General features: G+C 40.8%; 1 protein-coding gene across 2 annotated transcripts in view; it reads left to right on the forward strand.

Annotated features, from left to right (window-relative positions):
• FAM120A (family with sequence similarity 120 member A) overlaps nucleotides 1-19,505 on the forward strand; it is a 125,002-nt gene that overhangs the window by 75,810 nt on the left and 29,687 nt on the right. For both annotated transcript variants that reach the window (XM_054588076.1, XM_054588077.1), the window contains exons 8-10: nucleotides 6,763-6,850; nucleotides 8,526-8,753; nucleotides 11,894-12,068. In XM_054588076.1, the coding sequence (XP_054444051.1) occupies nucleotides 6,763-6,850; nucleotides 8,526-8,753; nucleotides 11,894-12,068 (491 nt within the window). The remainder of the gene's footprint in view (nucleotides 1-6,762; nucleotides 6,851-8,525; nucleotides 8,754-11,893; nucleotides 12,069-19,505) is intronic.

A 19,505-nucleotide genomic window follows, 5' to 3' on the forward strand; every position in this document is an offset into this window, starting at 1 on the left:
CAGGCCCTGTCCTGTACCTCTCCCCTGCTTTTTTTAATACCTAACCTAGTATTTTAGCATCTTCAGCTGGGAGTGTGTGGTGGTTTTTCCTACCATGCTGCTGGAATGGACATCCTGGGTTGTTAGGGGCTTGAAGTGGACACATGTCCCTGGACAGTTTGCAGATCTGTGTTGGACAAGGAATCTTGGGCTGTGAGAGGGCCCCTGTACACAGGTGGGCGAGTTGGGTGGCCCACCAGGACTGGGATGAGCTGTGTGGGTGTCACTGGAGTTACCCTGAGTGTCCCTTCACTGCTGCAGAATCACAGCCTCCTGCTACTGCAGTGTCTCTGTCTGTCAGAGGACTGTGTGGTGCCTGGGCAGTTATTCCGAATCCATGACCATTATTTTGAAGCAAAAAAGAAAAAAGTGCTGCTTTGTAACTGTATAATTTTTTCTCCTGTTCTTTTTCCTAGAGTATAATCAACATACACTTCTTGCTCTATTTTTGGGAGTGTTTTTGTTTTTCTTCTTTTCCTGGCCTTTGTCAAATCTTTGTCATCCTCTTTTAGTTGAATTAAGAATTACAGTCGAATCCTTATGGAGATGTTTATTTTATTGGCTTTTAGCATTAGAATCTGATCTGAGTTGGTAATTCGAAGATTTTAGTTGCTTGATCCTTTTTTCTAATTAATGCCTCAATACAAAGTTACAGAATTGAAACATTAAAAAAACATACAACAGAATAGGAAATCCCCCACAATTCCACATCTAGAGATAAAACTGTTTCTGAAAGATTGGTGAATATTCAAACATTTTAATTTTTTGCTGCTTAACTAACATGATTTTTACAGTAATGGGATCTTAGGAACAAACAGCTTGCTTTTTTCCTTTTCTGCCTTTTTTCATACTCTACAATGTAAGCATGTATTCTGATTTGTGTATAAATATAACTGAGTATGTACACTGAACATCACTTAAGTGTTTTTGCATGTCATTACTGACATTTCTAAATGGAGATTTAAAAGTCCTATTAGGAAACAAGACAGACTTACATTTTCTCCATTTTGTTGACTTGATTTGTATAGAGTTGTTCCATTTTATCGTACAATTACATATACATTGATATTAAGGTATTGTGTCAAGGTGGCATCTGTGGTGTAAGTTTTGCAGGCCCCCACATGACTTCTGTGGAACTAAGTCTGGGCTGTTAACAGTCACTGTCAGTCCCCCAGAGGACTGTAGACCCATTCTGTCAGGGCTCAGGCCTCCTGATGTCTCCTGGCGGGCTCTGCTGGGTCCTATTGCCACTTGTGCTATGTGACTGGGAGGTCACTGGGTTGTTTGTGAGTTAAATCAGCTGATGACTAACCACACTTAGTAATAACTAAGTGATAGTTACTACTGTTACTTTAAAAATAAGTGGGTGCAATAAAAAAAAAGTTTCTTTTAAGTAGCACTTAATTTTAATTTTATTTTAAACTTATTTTAATTTTTAAAAAACTTCAATTACCATTGACATGCTAACATTATATTAGTTTCAGGTATACAACATAGTGATTAGACATTTATGTAATTTATGAAGTGATCACCCTGATAAGTCCAGGACCCCCATCTGACACCATACATAGTTATTATACCTAAAGAATTTCATTCATTGCCTTTGATCTGGTGTCCCTGTAAATAGGTTTCTAATGCATCTTTTTCCCTTGAAGTGATGTTGGTGTTTTTGTTCTACTGTGAGTACTCTCATGCTCCCATTCCAGAGAAGCCATGTGATTCGCAAAGCATTTTATTTTACCTTTCCTAGGATACCAGGTTCCAGACAGGTTAAATAAGCTGCAGGTTTTTTCTTTCAGATTGTTACACTATTGTGCTAGACAAATATTGACTTTACATTTATATTTTGACTTTTTAACACAAGGCAGGATTTCTAACATCTCGTAAAAACAAATCCGAATTACTTATATGTGTTAGTAAAAATTAGTAATCATCTCTTCCTATATGTGTTCTTGCTGCCCACTGACTCATGTAGGCACTTTATGTTCATTTTGTCTGACTCAGGTGTCTCTGAACCCTCCCTGGTGGGCAGGAAGGGGACAGCCCCATGGCCTGCATGGCACAGGGGATCCTGACAAGCTTTGGTGAATAGCTCTGTCTGACTGCTGTGTAGGAAACCACTCAGAACCGGGACTCTCTCTGTTCCGACTTTTTATGAAAGAACCTCAGTGTGTGACATTAGCTTAATTCAGAGCCTAAGGAGAGTGTGCCTACACAGGAGCTCAAATTTTTATGCTCTGTAGTAGGAGTCACTGGTTCTGTCCATCAGAACTCTCATGGGGGTGGGGGTTCTGTTGAATGAGAACAGCTGTTGGGGAGCAAACAGAAAGAAAAATGTGTGCACACTTGTTGAAAGTCATCTTTACCTGATTTGACCATATCTGTGACCTTACACACACACTAATATTGCTCCTGTGGATTTGATCTTTTACCAGTCTTTCATGTGTTTTTCTTCTCTTGTGGTTTTATTTCTTTTCTATTGACAACTAAGTCAGCTGTGGTGTTATCTTCTTTTTCTGCACCATCAAGGCAAACCACACCCATTGCAGTAGAGCCAAGAGTGAGAGATCACTGATGGGTCAGACACTTTTATACTCAGTGTAAATACATACCGGTCCGTATCCATCCTGGCACCACTGACCTGCTGGCTAGAAAAATGTGCAGGAGAGAGACTCCAGTGTTTGCGCTCCTCAACTAGCTTTAATGCAGAAAAAGCCCCAAGTATCCTGGAGTGAGATGAGGCCTTGTAGTTCGTCTCTTGAAAGTCCACAGATTCCAGTGGTGTGGTGCTGGCCTTTCTGCTGCCACTGTTCCTGGACTGTGAGAATTGTTTTTTGTTGATTGCCTGTTGCATCAAGTGTGTCTGTGTAAAACCCATCCCGAGGCTGGCTTTCCTTGTAACAGCATGCGATGATGTCTGGAATGGTGAGTCAGGATCTGAATTTAGTCAGTGTTGCTGTAGCTCTGAAGTGGTTTCTTCTCTCCGAGCCTGAACTTTATCAGCACAGAGTTATCCCTTGGGGTATACAGGAGAATTCAACAGAGAATTCATGGTGGCTTCCTGCCTGGGCCACCGAGCCAGGCCCAGGTCTCAGCATGTTCCCTGGGGCATGGCCAGTGAAACATTGTGTCTGTGTATAAGTGGTTTTGGGTATGACTGTGAGGCATGAGTAGTCATGTAGAATGAATTGTATGTAGAAATATTCTGAAGTCTCTAATTCATTTGTTCTTCAAGGCAAGGCATTTGTTTTCATAATCAAAATTTTGTTTTCTTGAACTGTGAAATAATATAGCTATCATTGAAATATTCTGGATTTTAAAAAATTGGCTAGTATAAAGATGCTTTTCAGGCAGAATCTTAGATTTTATAGTATGATTATTAGAAGGCCATGTGATCATCTTGATTATAGTAATATTTTATTTTGAGCTTGTGATAATCTATATAGAACAAAACTAAGATTTATAAATATAAGTTCTGTGTAATCTTAGGTGGGACAAGCTTTCTACTTTAGTAGCAAGGCCTCCTCCTCCCCGTCCCCCCACCCCTCAGGTACACTTCTCTGTATGTTTACTAATCGACAGTGGGGGGCGATCACTAAGGGTTGTCATATTTGGGAGCTGCAAATTTAATGAGTGTCCCTTTGTTGTACTTTATGTCACGTAAAAGAGATGCCTTCTTTGCCATATATCTTTAGACTATGATTATGTGGTGTATTCATATAGTACTTGGGTACCTGCTTGATGGTGGTGTGTAAGATCTTATCTTCACAGAGTTTATAATTAGTTATAAAAACAGACAATAATTGCAAATAGTGATGAAGTTATATATGCCATGACAGAAACAACAATGATAATAGCAGGGATTGGAGGGATGGTGAGGGAAGCCTGCACTAAGATGACATTGTAGCCAAGGACCTTCAAGATGAGGTGTCACATATAAAAACTTCAGCCTGCCATGAAGAGGGAGGGGTGGTAATTCAATAGAGTATGGAAGATACTTGCAATCCTTAAACCTGACCACGAATTTGCATCCAGAACATATAATGAGTCTGTAAGTCCATAAGACTTAAGTCTGTAAGAAGTATCAGGTAGAAAATGTGCAGAATATTTGAACAGACATTCCACAAAAAATATCACCCATGGAGAGGTGCTTATCTTTATTGTTATCAGAGAAATGCATGTCAATCCTTCTGAGATTCAATGCCTTCCCTCTGAGAGGTTAACATGAGAGCGAAAGTACTTAAGTATGTTAAGGAGGGGGCCTGGGGTCTCCTTGCAGGGCTGGATTATAGACCCAGCTGTGGAGTTCTCCCACATGCATGATGGGTGTTTAGAGTGATGAGTCTGAACCACTGTTGTGAGCCAAAACCACTGGACATGAAAAGTACACAGTTCCATTGTTCCATTTATATGGCATTCAGAACCAGGGAAAAGCATCTTTGCTGTCAGAAGTCAGAATAACTATTGTCCTTGAGTAAGGAAGTCACTGGAGTAGATCCAGCAGGGGCTGCATCCCTGGTTGCTTACATGGCTTATTCAGTTCCTGGGCACTTACTAAGTTGTTCACTTGTGATTGGTGCATTTTTTTGTAGCTTTATTATATTTAAATCTTTAAAATTATAAGTAATACATGTTATATCTATTTTTTTATAAAGTTCAAAAGTATCCAAGTAATTTGTTCTATAATTTCACTGAATAAATGTTACTTACCTTTTTATGAAAAAGTACATGAGCATCTCTATTTATACCACATTCTAGATCATTTAAGAGCTGCTAGCCTTTCCTCTCTATTTCATGGAATACTCACTCTGGTCATGTGAGCGTGACAAGGTTGTCCATCCTTTGTTTCCCTGTTTCGCAGGCCATGGCACACTTAAATCATGTAATGGGTTTACTGATTCATGTCCTTACTGGTGGTATATGATTAGTGAATAATTGACTGAGATTCATTTCCTGAACCTCTTACCTTCCCCTGCCAATTAGTAGCCACTCTTCTTTATTTTGATTTTAGAGAGAGGGGAAGGGAGGGGGAAAGAAACATCAATGTGAGAGAGAAACGTTGACCAGTTGCCTCCCATGCAGGCCTTGGCCAGGGACTGAACCTGCAGCCGGACATGTGCCCTGACTGGGAATCAAACCATAGCTTTTCAGTTTACGGGACAATGCTCCAATCAACTGAGCCACACCGGCCAGGGCTCTTCTCTTTGCTTTTAAACTGGACTGATCACTTTGCTCTTGGAGTGCTTGCATTTATTTTGATGCTTCCTTCTCATCACTAGTTTTTCCTCTAGTTTGTGAAACTATAGCCTGAGATTGCACACATTAATAGCAGACTTGGACAGAGCAGTGGTTTCTCAGAGTCTTCGTTGGAGACTGGGAGCCTGGATATGGGATAACTGGGTAGCTGAGCTGCCCCCATTTCGTGTGGAGAAACCTCCTATGTCTCATCCTGGTGTCCCAATTCCATGACTGGGATCAAGGAGCTAGAACAAGGCTCTAAGATGGGACAGGCTTCCTACCTCTTTTTAGCAGTTTTTCATTTTGTTTTGTTTTGTCTTTTACAATAGAACTAAAATGAAGTCATTTGGAAGATAGGAGGATTAGTGGGTCTTAAATCTCTCCATCTGTCAACACTGGTCAGTTAGAAAGACAAGCCAGTGAAAAGCTCTCTGTGCTGGCGTGCCTGTGTCCAGCCCTGGTTTTAGAAGACACTTCTGGCTCAGAGTCTTGCAAGGGACAGATCAGTAATGAGTGGGTGCCTGGAACTATCCTAGTTGTCCCCACAGTGGCATTGTACTCTTCTCTGATGAAGGCTGCAGCTCAGGCTCTAGGGTTCCTGCTTCCTCCAGTATGATGTTTTTCACAAAACTTGCCCACAAGAATAAACTTTCTCTTACACTGTGGCCTATAATGAACAAATGAACAAAGTCTTTATGAAATAATATCATTTATACCACATTCAAAGCCTTCTGTTCTGTTCCATTTTACTACTTAAAAATGCTGGTTAAACCCACTAAATTGTTTTCCTAATGGATCACAACCCACAATTTTTTTTAAAATGCTCATTGAAATACCTTATTCTGGCATTTTAGATATGCTATAATCTTCCCCATCTCTTTTCCTTACTCTTTTTTTATTCTTTGCCAAGTCCCTAACTAAGATTCCATTAACTCCCTGTTCTCTGAGCTCACAAACCCATTCTCTGTCCTTGGGCCTGGAAGGGGCCCACCTCCCATGACCCTTCCCCATGAGTAGGCTGGAACTCCCTGTGTTTCCACTTGGCACAGAAACGTTTATTTATAAATTATGAGTAACATATGATTCAGATAACATTTAACATTCTGCTGCTTGATAATTGTCAATTAAATGGGATTGAAAAAATTCTTCTTTCTCCAAGATGACTAAACTCCTTAAAGGAAAGGTTACATTTATGTCTCCTGTACCTTGTGGCACTAGCTTATCGTAGGCCATCTTTAAGCTGAGTATTTGGTATGGGCAAGGTAGTCTATGTTTTCTCTTCCACAGTGAGTAGTTATCATATACCCATTGGAGGTAGGCAGGCAATGCTCCCGGATAGTTCTCTCTAGTGGTGGTTTGTTGGGGGAGCCAAGATAAGTAAAGCACAAGGTATCCTCAAGTCTGTAACACAGGCCCTTCTTGTCATTATGTGCATGTGTGGGAAGTGGTCAACACAAACAGTAATCCTGTGCATTTTATGTTCAGCCATATCAGTGGGAACAAAATTGCCTGGGAGAAGACAGGAAGCCATTCGGAGCCTCAAGCACGGGGAGACCCAGGAGACCAAACAAAGGTAGTAGGTCTACGCCTTTTATTCTCTCAAGTCCTGGGTCTTTCAGCATGAGGTGTTAGAGATTGTTTGAAAATAAAACTCACTCTCTCTTTCTAAGCATGTTGTGAATAATACAGACATTGGCAGGGAGTGGGGGAATTACAGCATGGAAGGTCAGGGGAAGGAGGGATCTCAGGGCTATGACACCTGCTTGCTGTCTTTTCACAGGGCAGGATGAGAGCCTGGTGGAAATCTGACCCTGTCTGCTGGCTGCATAGTCTGGTCAAGCACTTAGAGCCTTTCCAGAGCCCTATGTCTTGTAGGATATTTGTGGGATATGAAATAAACCACATTCCATTTCTGCTTTAACCTGTTAATAGTGATCAAAAAATAGAAATATCTTTTTAACTGAAAAGCCACGTCTGTCCCTACAGATGATCACTTAGATAACAGGGTCTCTGGCTGGAAGAGGCTTGTTTATATACAAGGTGACAAAATATCAGAATTCCATTTAAAATTCTGAAGTACTGTTACTGTTGAATGATTATCCTATAAGTAAGCTTCATGGGTGCCTACTATTTGCAAAGCACCTTCCAATGGTTTATGTATACATTCTGTAAAATGGGGAATATAGAAAACACTTGTGAATTATCCATGAGTTACTCTTCTTAAGACTAATTTTGGCACATTGTGATTTAAGGAGTAAATCGAGCACTTAATACCATTGTGAAGAACACACATTTTTTTTTCATAGTGGGAAAATGTGTATCTAGGGTGGCACAAAACCAAACAATAAGCAATATTATTTCCAACATTTATTGTGCGAAAGATAAAAATAGTTCATTATGCCAATAATAATTGCTCTTGGTAAAAAAAATCAGACTTTGCTAAAGTTCATAAAGAGAAAACTGAGGGTCCCCTCTGCATTACTTGCCCTTAGTCCTACTGCCTTGATGTTACCGACTCCTGTTCCTATTTACATACATACATTCCTTATTTTGGCAGTTGATTGTTACAGAATGGGTATTTTTTACCTAATGATATATCAAGCCCAGATCTTTGTGTCAGTATATATAGATATGACTCATCATTTTTAATGGAATTAGCCTGGTCTTTTGATTTAATTTCTCATAAACACTTTCCTGTGTATAATTAATTTGGTGCTTTATAATGACCAAAGAAAATACCTGAATTTGGGCTTTTGTTTATCCTTTAAATACCAGATGTGGTGGTGAAGAACAGACCTGAGTCAGGCTGAGGTTTGAGTCCTACTTCCACAAGTTGCTGGCCATATAACCATGGACAAATGACATGCCCTCTCTGAGCATTAGTTTCCTCATCTGTAGAGAGGACCATGCCTGCTTGGTGTTAGGCAGGGTCTCCAAGGAAAGTGTAAACACCAGGATTGGCCACATGGGGTTAGCAAGCACAGACAGCCACTGTCAACCCACAGGGGGCCTAAGAGAGGAGCCATGGGTGGGGGCACCCAGCAGGAGCTGCAGTTCCTCCAGGCACCCACTCCTCAGCACAGGCAGGTAGGTACCCACTCATCACTCCCTTTGTCCAAGCTGGGGTTGGTGCTCCCTTGTCCTCATTGGTGAAGGTATTCATTGTGTCTTACTAGACAGGACTCTGTCTTGGGTGGACAGACAGCATGACATGAACCCATTTTCCCCTCTTACCCACTGCTCTGTAGGCAGAAGGTTCATCTACTGCCTCTTCAGGCAGCCAGCTTGCTGAAGGAAAGGGAAGCCAGATCGGCACCGTCCAGCCAATTCCGTGCCTCCTGTCCATGCCCACCAGGAACCACATGGACATCACCACCCCACCACTACCCCCCGTTGCGCCCGAGGTGCTGAGAGTAGCCGAGCACCGTCACAAGAAGGGGCTGATGTACCCGTACATCTTCCACGTCCTGACGAAGGTATGTGCAATGGTCACTCCTGGGATATGGCTCTTTGCTTTGGGAACTGTTTTTTTTCTATCTCATAGATTATTTGAAACAAAATTTATTTTCCCCTTTCTAAACTTTGAGGAAAATGATGAAAATTTATACTTGTAAATACAATAAAAGAACTTGGAAAAAGTTTCATTTTCTCCTTCAATGTAGTGTAAAATATATTTTAAACTTCTAATTAATGACAGCCCATTATTTTGTGACTTGTAATTTTATTCTCTTTATTTTTAATTTCAAAATTTCCTACATCACATTTGTCCCATAATGTCAAGTTTAATTCCAGTGTCGCATATGGTTAACTGTCCCAGAAATGGCCCCTTCTGGGTGGCTGAGAGTGCTTTGTGTATTTTGACTTGTTCCTCTGCCTCACTGAGTACAATTTTTATAGCATTTGTAGCAAAAAGTGGAATACAGAAGTTGTAACATACCATAGTCAGAAAATGTAATTTATCTTTTTATATAGTGTAATAATTTCACATTATTAGTCTTATTAAATGTATGCCTAATAGTTATACAGTGTGGCATGAATTGGTTTTGAATCTTAGTGTCTTGAATGGATCTATATGTATTTAAATTTCTTCCATAATTTGTAGTCTTTATCTTGGTATTCATTATAGTAGACTCACCGTTTAACAAGTTACCTTGGTGACTAGATTTCTCATGTAGAATTGGTTTATTACTATATGTATTTTTAATACGTTTTCATCAGCATCTATTCTACCATATATAATCACTTTTTTCTTTCTATTTTCTCCACTCCATCTGTGATTTGTAGAAGGCAGGCAATGAATGCAAAAGTTACTGCTGTTCCACAGCACTCCCACCACAACTGGACTTCGACTGTTAACTAATTTGAGTATTGCTTACTTATATAAATTAAAAGACATGAAGAATATGTAGACCAGTACTATTTACTCAGCTCCTTTAATTTATTTTTAAATTGTAATCACCTCCAATTTTCATCGATTATTTGATACGAGTATGCATGTATGGTATCACTTTTGAAATTATGATTGTAAGGTAAACATTTTATTTTTTAGGGTCAACATAAATTGTAAGGGTAAGTGAAAAGTTACTGTTGCTGGAAAAGGATTTTGCTAAGTTTTAAGAGACCAAGGTTTTCAGAAGATTGCGCCCTTTTCCCATGGGGTGTTTGAGATATGAATTCCCTGGGTCCCTGCTATTTCTGCCCTGCCACGCTGGTTGATATGACTGGGGCAGTCTGTTTGATAAGTATAATAAGTGTGCAAACTGCTCGTCCTCTTCATTACTCACTGATTTCAAGGGCAAATTCTGATAAATAGAACTATGGTTGAGAAAAGTAAACTTGACTGTCTTTTCAGATTTTAAAATGTCACTTAAAATTTTTCAGTGAATTAAGGAAAAGATTAGACTTGTAAGACCTGTTGCTTCTTGTGGGCTAAGCGCCTCTGGTATCAAATTGTCCACACTCATTTTTGCACTGAGGTGAAGCTTCATAGCAATGTAGAGAATTATCAAATCCTCATCATATTAAGGGAGTAAATACTCCCTAGATGAGGTGTTAACCATACATACTAGAGTATAAAGGTACTGAGTATATACGAGGTCTGTTCAGAAGGTATCCAGCCATTTAATATGAAAAATAGAGACGTTTATTGAAGAAGATACAAGATGTTATATATTGGACAGTGGCACCTCACTTCCCCTTCAAAGTAGGCACCTTGGAACCTTGTACAGTTTCCCAGTTATCATCAGCTGCCCTATCATATTTGCTTGAATCTCATCCACAGTCTGAAATCTCTTCCCTTTCAAAGGTGATTTTAGTTTTGGGAAAAGCCAAAAGTCACAGGGTGCCAAATCTTGGGTGTAGAGAGGCTGAGTCACCTGGGTAATTTGATGTTTCACCAAAAAACTGCATGAGACGTGATGCATGTCCAGGCACGTTGTCGTGATGAAGCTGCCAATCATCAGTTGCCCACAGCTGTGGCCTTCTGAGTTATCTGAACAGTTTCTGCGGAGGAATGCTCAAGCTTAATGCAAAATTTGTTGCAGATTCTTGCTCAATTCGTGCAGTCATTTTGAATGTGACAGCCACACAGTACACAGGCTCCCTCAACAGTGTCTGCCACCCCCACTGACTGGTACAGTGAAGTCTTTGTTCATGCATGCACATTCCAGTCTCCTTTGCTGCCAGGTTACATGAATGTCACGCAAACTGTTCTTGTCAGAAACAATGGCTGGACTTTTTCTGGACAGACCTCGTATGAATAGACATTGAAGGTCATAAACATATTTTGATATTATAAATATATGTAAGTAACATTTCTTGCAAAATCTCTTGAGATGTACCTTGATGCCATAAAATATCCAAGGCTGGACCAGAATTTTTTCAGTTGGTTGGTCACAGTAGTCACTTGTCCCCTGGAGGCATGGTCCTGTTCCATAAGGAAGCCCCTGCCACGCTGGCCTCAGGCAATGAACAGGACAGGACTCCCTTCATTGTCTGCCAGCTGCCATGCCCTCTCATTCAGTGAGATATATCTTTTGAGTACCTGCTGCATGAGGGTGGAGGCTTCATATGTGCCAAAAACTTGACAATTAAATAACACTTAAGAGAGTTCTCTTAGCTAGATTATTTTGTATGTGGTAGTTTTTTATGGAAGAGTTTGGTAAAGAAAAAAAATAACCATTTTATATTCAGAATACCAGTTTCATGGATTTCATGTAGGTCATTGAAAATTATGAATTTTATTATGTACAACCATCTTGACTCAAATAAAATTTTCAAGTTCTTAGCATTTTCTGTTCTATTTGTTATCTGATGTTATCTGTCTGGGTTGTTTCAAAGACTTATCTGTGGTTTATCTGTGTGGTTTTCTTTTGTTCTTGATTTCAGATTGAAAATAAAACCTTGTAGATTTTATTTTGACTCTTTGAGCATATATTTTGAATACAACCTACTAAATGAATTCTTAAACATCTTGATATAGGCAAGTTGTTAAGTAATTGATTTGGGATAGAATTGCAATGTCATTAACTGGAGATAATACAGTATATTTCTTTGAGTATATTGTAAATTCAACATGAAAAATGTGCAATATTATTCTGCTTTCTTCCATGCAAAGGGTGAAATCAAAATTGCTGTTTCTATTGAAGATGAAGCCAGCAAAGACCTGCCTCCCGCCGCCCTGCTCTATAGGCCAGTTCGTCAGTATGTTTACGGAGTCCTGTTTAGCTTGGCAGAAAGCAGAAAGAAAACTGAGAGACTTGCTTTTAGAAAGAACAGACTTCCACCAGAATGTATGTACTGTAAAATCCATTGTTTGTTTTCCTCAGTTCCTCATAATCTCTTATGCATTTTCTAAAGCCTTAGAAGGATTGTGACTGAGATCACCCTGAGTGCCCCCATGTGAAGAAGGCGGGCTTCATCCGGGCTCTTAGGGAAGGAGGACAGCGATGGGCTTTTTTTCCCCAGTAACGTTGATTATTCAGTAAAATGATAAAACTGTAGGTTTATGCCTTAAACTGATCTGCAAACAGTCTAATGATCACTGTCCTGCTGTGGTTGGCATGTCCCAGTGTCTGCTCTCCAGAAGTCAGTGTTCTGGGAGGTCCCACCAGCTCTTCACTCACCACCTCTGTGTGGCTGGTGTGTTGCTGCACACAGCTCAATGCCGAAAGGGCACATGTGTGTAATGGTTTCCCTCAGAGATCCCAGTGAGTTGTCTCTGGGGGTTGAGGGGAAAGTGGAAAGACAAAAAATACTGTTTCCAATGTTGGCAAAAATTGAGGTCAAAGCAATTTTCGTCTTCTAGTAAGCCAATGTAATATTTTGGAGAAACTGTGCCTCTCTATTTTAGGTACATTTATCTACTGATGTAGGGAATGCAAAATATAAATAAAATATATTTAGTAGGACATATAGAAAAGTTTCCCCAGACTTAGTCTGAAATAGAGATATTATGAACAATGGAAGTTGCAGATTACTATCTCATCCTCTTAACTAAGGATATATAAGGACAGGGTATCTGCACAGGGTAAGTCAGTGCAGGCCTGGGAGCCCGGTGTAGGTGATCAGCTCAGGGACAAATGTACACGTGGGACTTACTTTTGGAATTCTAAACCACAGAGATTCTAGCAGTGCTAAAAACTGTTTTATAGATTCTTAAGTTTTCTGTTTCTGATGCTATAACAAAATTATGATTTTACAAGCCGTTAAAATGAAGCATCTGTCTATCACTACCCTTGCTTGAGGACACCTGTACTGAGTGAGAGTAGTGCTGAACTGTTTGGATGACTGTAGCTGCAGAAGGTGGTGCCACCCCCGAAGAGCTTCCTGTACCTCTTGCCTCTGCCTAGATCAGGGCCAGAGACTCTGCATGAACACTTGAGTTTTGTCAGCGGACACGCTTTTTAGAGGCCTGGTATGTTCCTGATGTACGTACTCTTTTTTTTTTTTCTTTCACACCATGTGATTCATTGGCTCAGAAAACATGGGCCTTTCTAACTTTGCAAAAGGTTGGTCAGTTTTTGGTGTTGACCCCCGCAGGCCACCTTTGCTGCACAGCTCTGACCCCGCTTTGGTTCCCTGCTGGCCCTGAGCAGCTGAGCCCCGTGGCCCCCTTGGTTCTCTGCTGGGCCGAGGATACATGTGCTGCAGGGTCCTGTACAGCCCCGTTCCTGTCATGTCCTCAGCACCATACATTTTAATCTTTCATGGTGAAAGGCTATTCCTTTTCTTTTTATTTGTGTGTTCCAGAAACATAGTTCTTCAGTGTATGCAGCAGACTCCTCAAGAGCTTTCAGTGATCACAACCTGGGGTCCCTTGGATGGATCCCAGGATCGTTCCCCTTAGTGTTCACAGCAGTCTGTAGTTTTTAAATGCTGTAGTATGCACAGCCAGCAACTCAGAGCACACTCGCTTCCTCCTGGTCAGTTATTTTGTACCTGGTGGTGCAGGTGTGCTGCTGGCCTGGGAGAAGCTGTCCTGTTAGCATACATTAGGAAAAGCACAGGGCAGGGGTGGATGTTTACCAAATGGACCACCATCCTCTGAGCTTAAGAAGGAGAGAGGCAGAGCATGGTGAAGGGCTGAGTGCAGACCACACATCAGGCCCAGCGCTATCTCACAGAGAAATGCCAGGTTAGCTTGCTGGTGGCAGGCCAGCTCTAGCTGGGGCTGGAGGGCATGGGAGTGGGAAGAAGGGGAAAGAATGCTATGATCGGGATAACTGAGATGGGCTCTGTGAGGCTCTGGATCAGGTAGGAGAGGCACAGGAGATTACAAAGAAAGGGAAAGAAAGGCACAGAGGTATTCCTCATCAGACCTGGCTGAGCTGAGTGGAAGAGGCCTTAATTTCAGAGACAGCTCAGCAAGTGTCACTCTTTCCTTCCTGCTTCCATGTCCCACCTCACTCCTCTGATTTGTTTTTAAGCTCAGGAGATGGAGTTGTTGTTGTTGCTGTGTTACTTTTGGCCAGTGAGAAGTACCTAGTGAGGAAAGGAAGATGAATTTATCTGAGAGAATAGAAATCTGGAGGAGAAATGATGTTAGGGTTAGGTGGGAAGGAGAGTGGGGGTGGGGTCTGTACTCAGGCCACCTTTCTTGAGCACGCAAGAGCTAGAGTGAAGATAATGTCATATCTGGTATGGTTTGGAAAAGGGAGCCAGCTGTTATAAGGAGAAGGGACTGGACTTAGGGGTGGCATTGGGATGGGGTGCTCCTTCCTCATGGAGGAGGGCCAAGACTTCAACTGGCCAAGTTAGTTTAACATTTAATACTTCTTAAATAGCAGGTAGGATACATGTCTATTATTGCTCTCTTGGAAGAGTGTACAGCCAGCAATAAAAAAAAGTAAATGAATTAACTGATGAAGGTACGAGGCTCGTTTGAAAGGAGACGCAAAACATAAGGTATAGAGAATGTTGCTCGTGTGTGAGAGTGTGCATAGTTGCTGAGGATCTGTGAAATGTCGACACTAAACCACTGTAGTCTTTTCTGCTCAAGTGGCTTATGAATGTAGGTTTTGACTTTTCTGTAGGTAAGGAGGAGTCATTGAAGGTTGGATAGGAGTGATATTTCTGTCTAGAAGATTGGTTGAATAGGGACTGTGGCTGAACTGAAGCAGAGATAAGACCTTGAAATGGGAAAGGAAGAGTGGTCCAGATGCCTATTGCCTAGACAAAGCTGAATTAGCCCCTGGAACTTAAACGTTTCCAGGAGAAATGTAGTATTGAAGTGTTGTTACAAAAAAAAAAAATTTACCTCTGGATAGAAAGATGGGTAAATTTGACCTCGGAATTTGCAAGTTGAGACACCTTAGGTTAGCTCTGTAATTTTGATGGGTGAGATAGTCATAAATGGCTTCAGAATCTTGGTCTTTTGGTTGAGCTGATAAAAGTGAACTTTTTTCATGCATTGGTTGTTAATAAGGTGGAAGCAAACTGCAGAAAAGCCTTGCGTGTGATAATACATGTCTGCTGATGATCTCACTAACTTGAATGCCGAGTCTCCACAGTGGTGACTTTTGTCCTTGGAATCCCCAATGCTCTCAACTTAGACCAAACCTGGACACTCTGGGACTTTATATCCTCATTGGTAGTGCGTTAAGATTCCTTCATAGGACCCTTCACTAGATTCCAGCTGGCTCTAAACACTGATTCTGAAGATGCCACGGCTTTAGGTGTCCATGCCTCGAATATCTAAGTGACAATACATTTTATATTTTTAAGGGGGATATGCTGTAGCTTCTTGATGCTCTGAACAAGATTGGAAAATGATAGTGACCAGTCATGCTGAAAAGAGGTTGACCTTGAACGGTTTTTTGGGGAGTTCTTGGTTGACAAGACGTGAAAGATAAGTCTGTTGAAATCTTGTTTTACCTCTGCATTCTTAGACCATATGTAGATGAAATAAGGTCAGTCGCACAGATTCATAAACACTTGAAAGCACCATGTAGGTCTTTAGACAAATTTGTTCCTGAAATACTTGCTAGCTTTGCTGTCCACTTTGGTGGTCTGGTAACCAAAACCACTCTTGTGTCCAGTGAATTTCCTACTCAAGTGGGTGATGCAGCTGCTTTTGATGGTGAGGGTCTTCATCTAACACAGCTTCAGAATGCATTGTATGCACATGCATGTTCCTGGTGTGGCCACTCTGACAGTCAGGAGTTCCCTAAGAGGGCTTCATTATCAGGAAGAACTAGTCAAAGTGTCTGTTGAATCTAAAGGGTTTTAAAATATTTAATTCTCACTAGATGTAATACATGTATCCTTTAGGATATATTGATCATAATCTAAATGAATTTTTGTGTGATTTATCAATGTTTCATTTTAAAATCATTATATGGTTAAGGTAGTAATCTACAATCAGGTCCTTAAAAAATTATAGCTTTTGGAAATTATATCGAAGTACATGCTGGCAGTTTATTGCTCTCTCCCCATCCCTAGGTTCTATGACTTTGCTTTTAAGAAGTATTTCAGAGTACATGTTTGTGATGGTAGTATGGTACCAAAGTCACTGTTTTGGAATTCCATGTCCCACCGGTAGGGCCACTTGAAGATTGACCTCTCTCGAGTGGATTTGCCGCTATATGCTGGGTGGTGGCAATGGCAGCTGCTTTGAGAGGAGGTAGGATGAGGGCACTGTCTCTCTAACTGCTAGAATAAATGCTGGGTCTGGAGACAGGCATCTCAACCAGTCCTGATCTGGAGGCCTTCATGTGTGAAATCCAGATGAGGTAGCTGCTTCTAAGATATGTTCCTGCCCTGGAAGTGGCTCTAGACTTGGCTGCCTTGGTAGCTCCTCTCCCTGGTGGCACTGCTTAGTCACTGGGCACTGGGGTTCCCTCATGAACTCCCCAAGGGTGAATGTGGGGGACAAGGAGAAAGGGCTCAGGTTCTAAAAAGACAGCAGTACAATGATTTGCCTCAGCTGTAGGTGAAGAATTAAAAATCCAGGGAGTAAAACTCAGTGATTTGCACATTTAAAAATTTTTCTCTCTTAATAAAACTGGCCTCTTTCTTCTGTGATAAGTCACCTCAGTAATTCAAAATGAAGTAAAAGAAACAGGCTTATAGACAGTAGATGACATAATTATAAATATATGAGATAAAAATTTTGAAATAAAAAGCAAATTTATATACTGTGAGTATTATTTTTATGAAGGGTGTTTCTGTATTTATTCTCTACTTATTGGCTATCAAGAAAGGCAAAAGGAACATTGGTTTTTCCTGGTCCACCTTGCTTTGCAAATTTTGTTTGTGCCAAATATTTGGGACTGCTTTTAAAAATAATTAAATCTGTTCACTGTGTATTATATTTCAAAATAGAATACTTTAATGTGACCAATATTGTGCTTTTTTAATATGTATATATGAAAATTGGTTGTCATAAACATTTTCCCATGATTTTATGAAGACTGCATAAATACACACACATACATCTGAATTTCTTTATCATACAAAGCTAGTTCTAGGAATAGCATTAGCTAACTGCCTCTTCCTCTTAGAACTTTGAACAACCGAGCTCCAAAGACATAGGAAGGCAGCCTGGCTCAGAGGATACTCTTGGATTACTTGTGCCATAGGTCCTTGAACTTGAGTTTATAATACACTAGAAATGCTGTTAATGGGGAAAGTGAAGAATAGAATAGCATAGCATTTACTGCATGTCTAGAACACCATATTATTCTCTGTACCCTATGGCCTACTGAACATGTATATTTTTGTGGACAGAGGGCCGCCCCGCAGTTTCAGACATAAAAAGGTTTAAAGGAAGAATTCACAGTCTTTTACCTCTGAGAGTCATGGAGGATGTGCGCACAGATGTGTTGTCAGCATAAGGAGATGTAGAGCCAGCTGGATTCCCGCCTGCGCATAAACTCCTGGGAAGTTAACTGGCAGTTTTCCCATTACAAGAATAAAGATGTGAGCCGTGATTGCAGCAATGTTCCTGTTTCTCTTTCTGCCCTGATATGGAGGAACCGGAGTTTTGTTGTAATTTCTTTGTGTGATGTGGTTTGGTTTCGGTTTTTTGTTTTTTTTTCCCCTATAGCCCCAGGAAAGTTCAGCAAGTAAAAGACTAACTCCTCAAATACTCACACCTGTGTGTGCACACATGCACAGACACAAACCAAGTGTCCAGTTGCAGTATTTGAAGCCATATAACTCTTTCCTTTTCCTGTGACTCATAGTCAGTTTGTTTGCATGCCACACTGTCACTCCTTAGCCCTCAGCAGGCACTGGTGTTGCTTACACTGTCTTGGTACTGAGTTTATAGATGTACTTCTTCATGTGGCACTGTAGGCAGACGCTTCCAGTCAGCTGGAATGGGCTTACAAAATGAAACATGTTCATTATTTCGGGTCTGGGATGGGTCCCAAAATCAGCATCATAATAGATTTCTAAAGTAGAAGATTAATGTCTAGTGGTAAACATTGGGTTTTTACTGAGAGCTTAAGTATAATAGTGTTTTAGGGTACTGAAATTATATTTGGAAGAAGTACTTTCTGTAAAGAAAGTGCATTATAAATTTAGCCTCTGGTAGCAAGAAGACTAATGCCCTGGAGTTGTTGCCAAGCTAAAAAAGACAATCTAACACTTTTTTAGAAACAGCCTACTTCTTGCGATTGTCAGTTTTCCTGTCAGTAGAAAAGACAAGATGAATGTTTGTTGGTGGCACACAAGATTTTTCATGGCCACCAGCTGGATCAGCCAACTATTCTGCTTTAACGGGGCAGCAGGAACCTGCTTTCCTAAAGTGGTGCCATCACAGAGGTAGTTTCACACCACAGTCCTCTTTCCTGAGGCCTAAATGTTCTTGATGTGTGCTCAGGATGTTCTTAAACTCCAGTTGCCTCATTCGATCCACATAACCAGTAGTTTTAGTGGTTTTTGCAGAAATGATAAGAGCCTGGATGACTTGTCAGCTGGCTTCTTTGCATCTGCTTGTTCCTGTGAGCTGCATCGCAGAGATCAAGCCCTCCCTCCTGAACAGCAGTGACTCAGGAAGAGGCCAGGAATCAGAGGGAGACAAGTCTCTACGCATGTACCAGCCACTCCATGTTGGGGAGCTTGTAAAGCAGAGGGCGCCACATGACAACTCAAAAACGGGATTTCCCTTGGAATTCGTTAATCTATGAAACGTTAATCTTCAATTAGTTAATCTAATGTAATGAGTCCATTGTAACCACATAAACAAGGGTGTAAGGTTAATGTGCCTTTGTGTTTTCTCATCAGGGTTGTGTTGTAGAGTGAGTTGTTGGCCCTTTTATTACTACCTGGTTCCAGGACCGAGGGTGGTGTGGCGGGGAGGCTGGCGAGGGTCCCAGGCCTCGGAATTTAAGGAAACCTGCATTCTCTCATGGGCACATGGGTGATGTGCCTCAGCCCTGGGTACCTCACCTGCCTCACCTGCTTTCAGCCCTGTCAGGTACATAGTAGGTGATCAATAATTATCCATTAGGTAATTGGCCAAAGGTTCCACAGCATTAAGTGGTGATATACACAAAAGATATCAAAATGTTCAGTTGTTTAAAAACAGATACACATATGTTAAAAATAAAACAAGTCAGAAATGCCTTTGCTTTTGAAACAAAGCTTTGTATTACTGCACATTTATTTTGTCTGATAAAGACATGTACAAGGGGGAACAAAAAAAAAGCCCCAGAATTTATAAAAAATTGTGTATTTATTCTTACATGTTTAAACTTTAAGTCAATTTCAAACTACTCTCC

The sequence above is a fragment of the Pteronotus mesoamericanus genome, unplaced genomic scaffold, assembly GCF_021234165.1.
Source record: "Pteronotus mesoamericanus isolate MK-2021 breed Mesoamerican mustached bat unplaced genomic scaffold, CSHL_Meso_final scaffold_125, whole genome shotgun sequence".
NCBI lineage: Eukaryota > Metazoa > Chordata > Mammalia > Chiroptera > Mormoopidae > Pteronotus > Pteronotus mesoamericanus.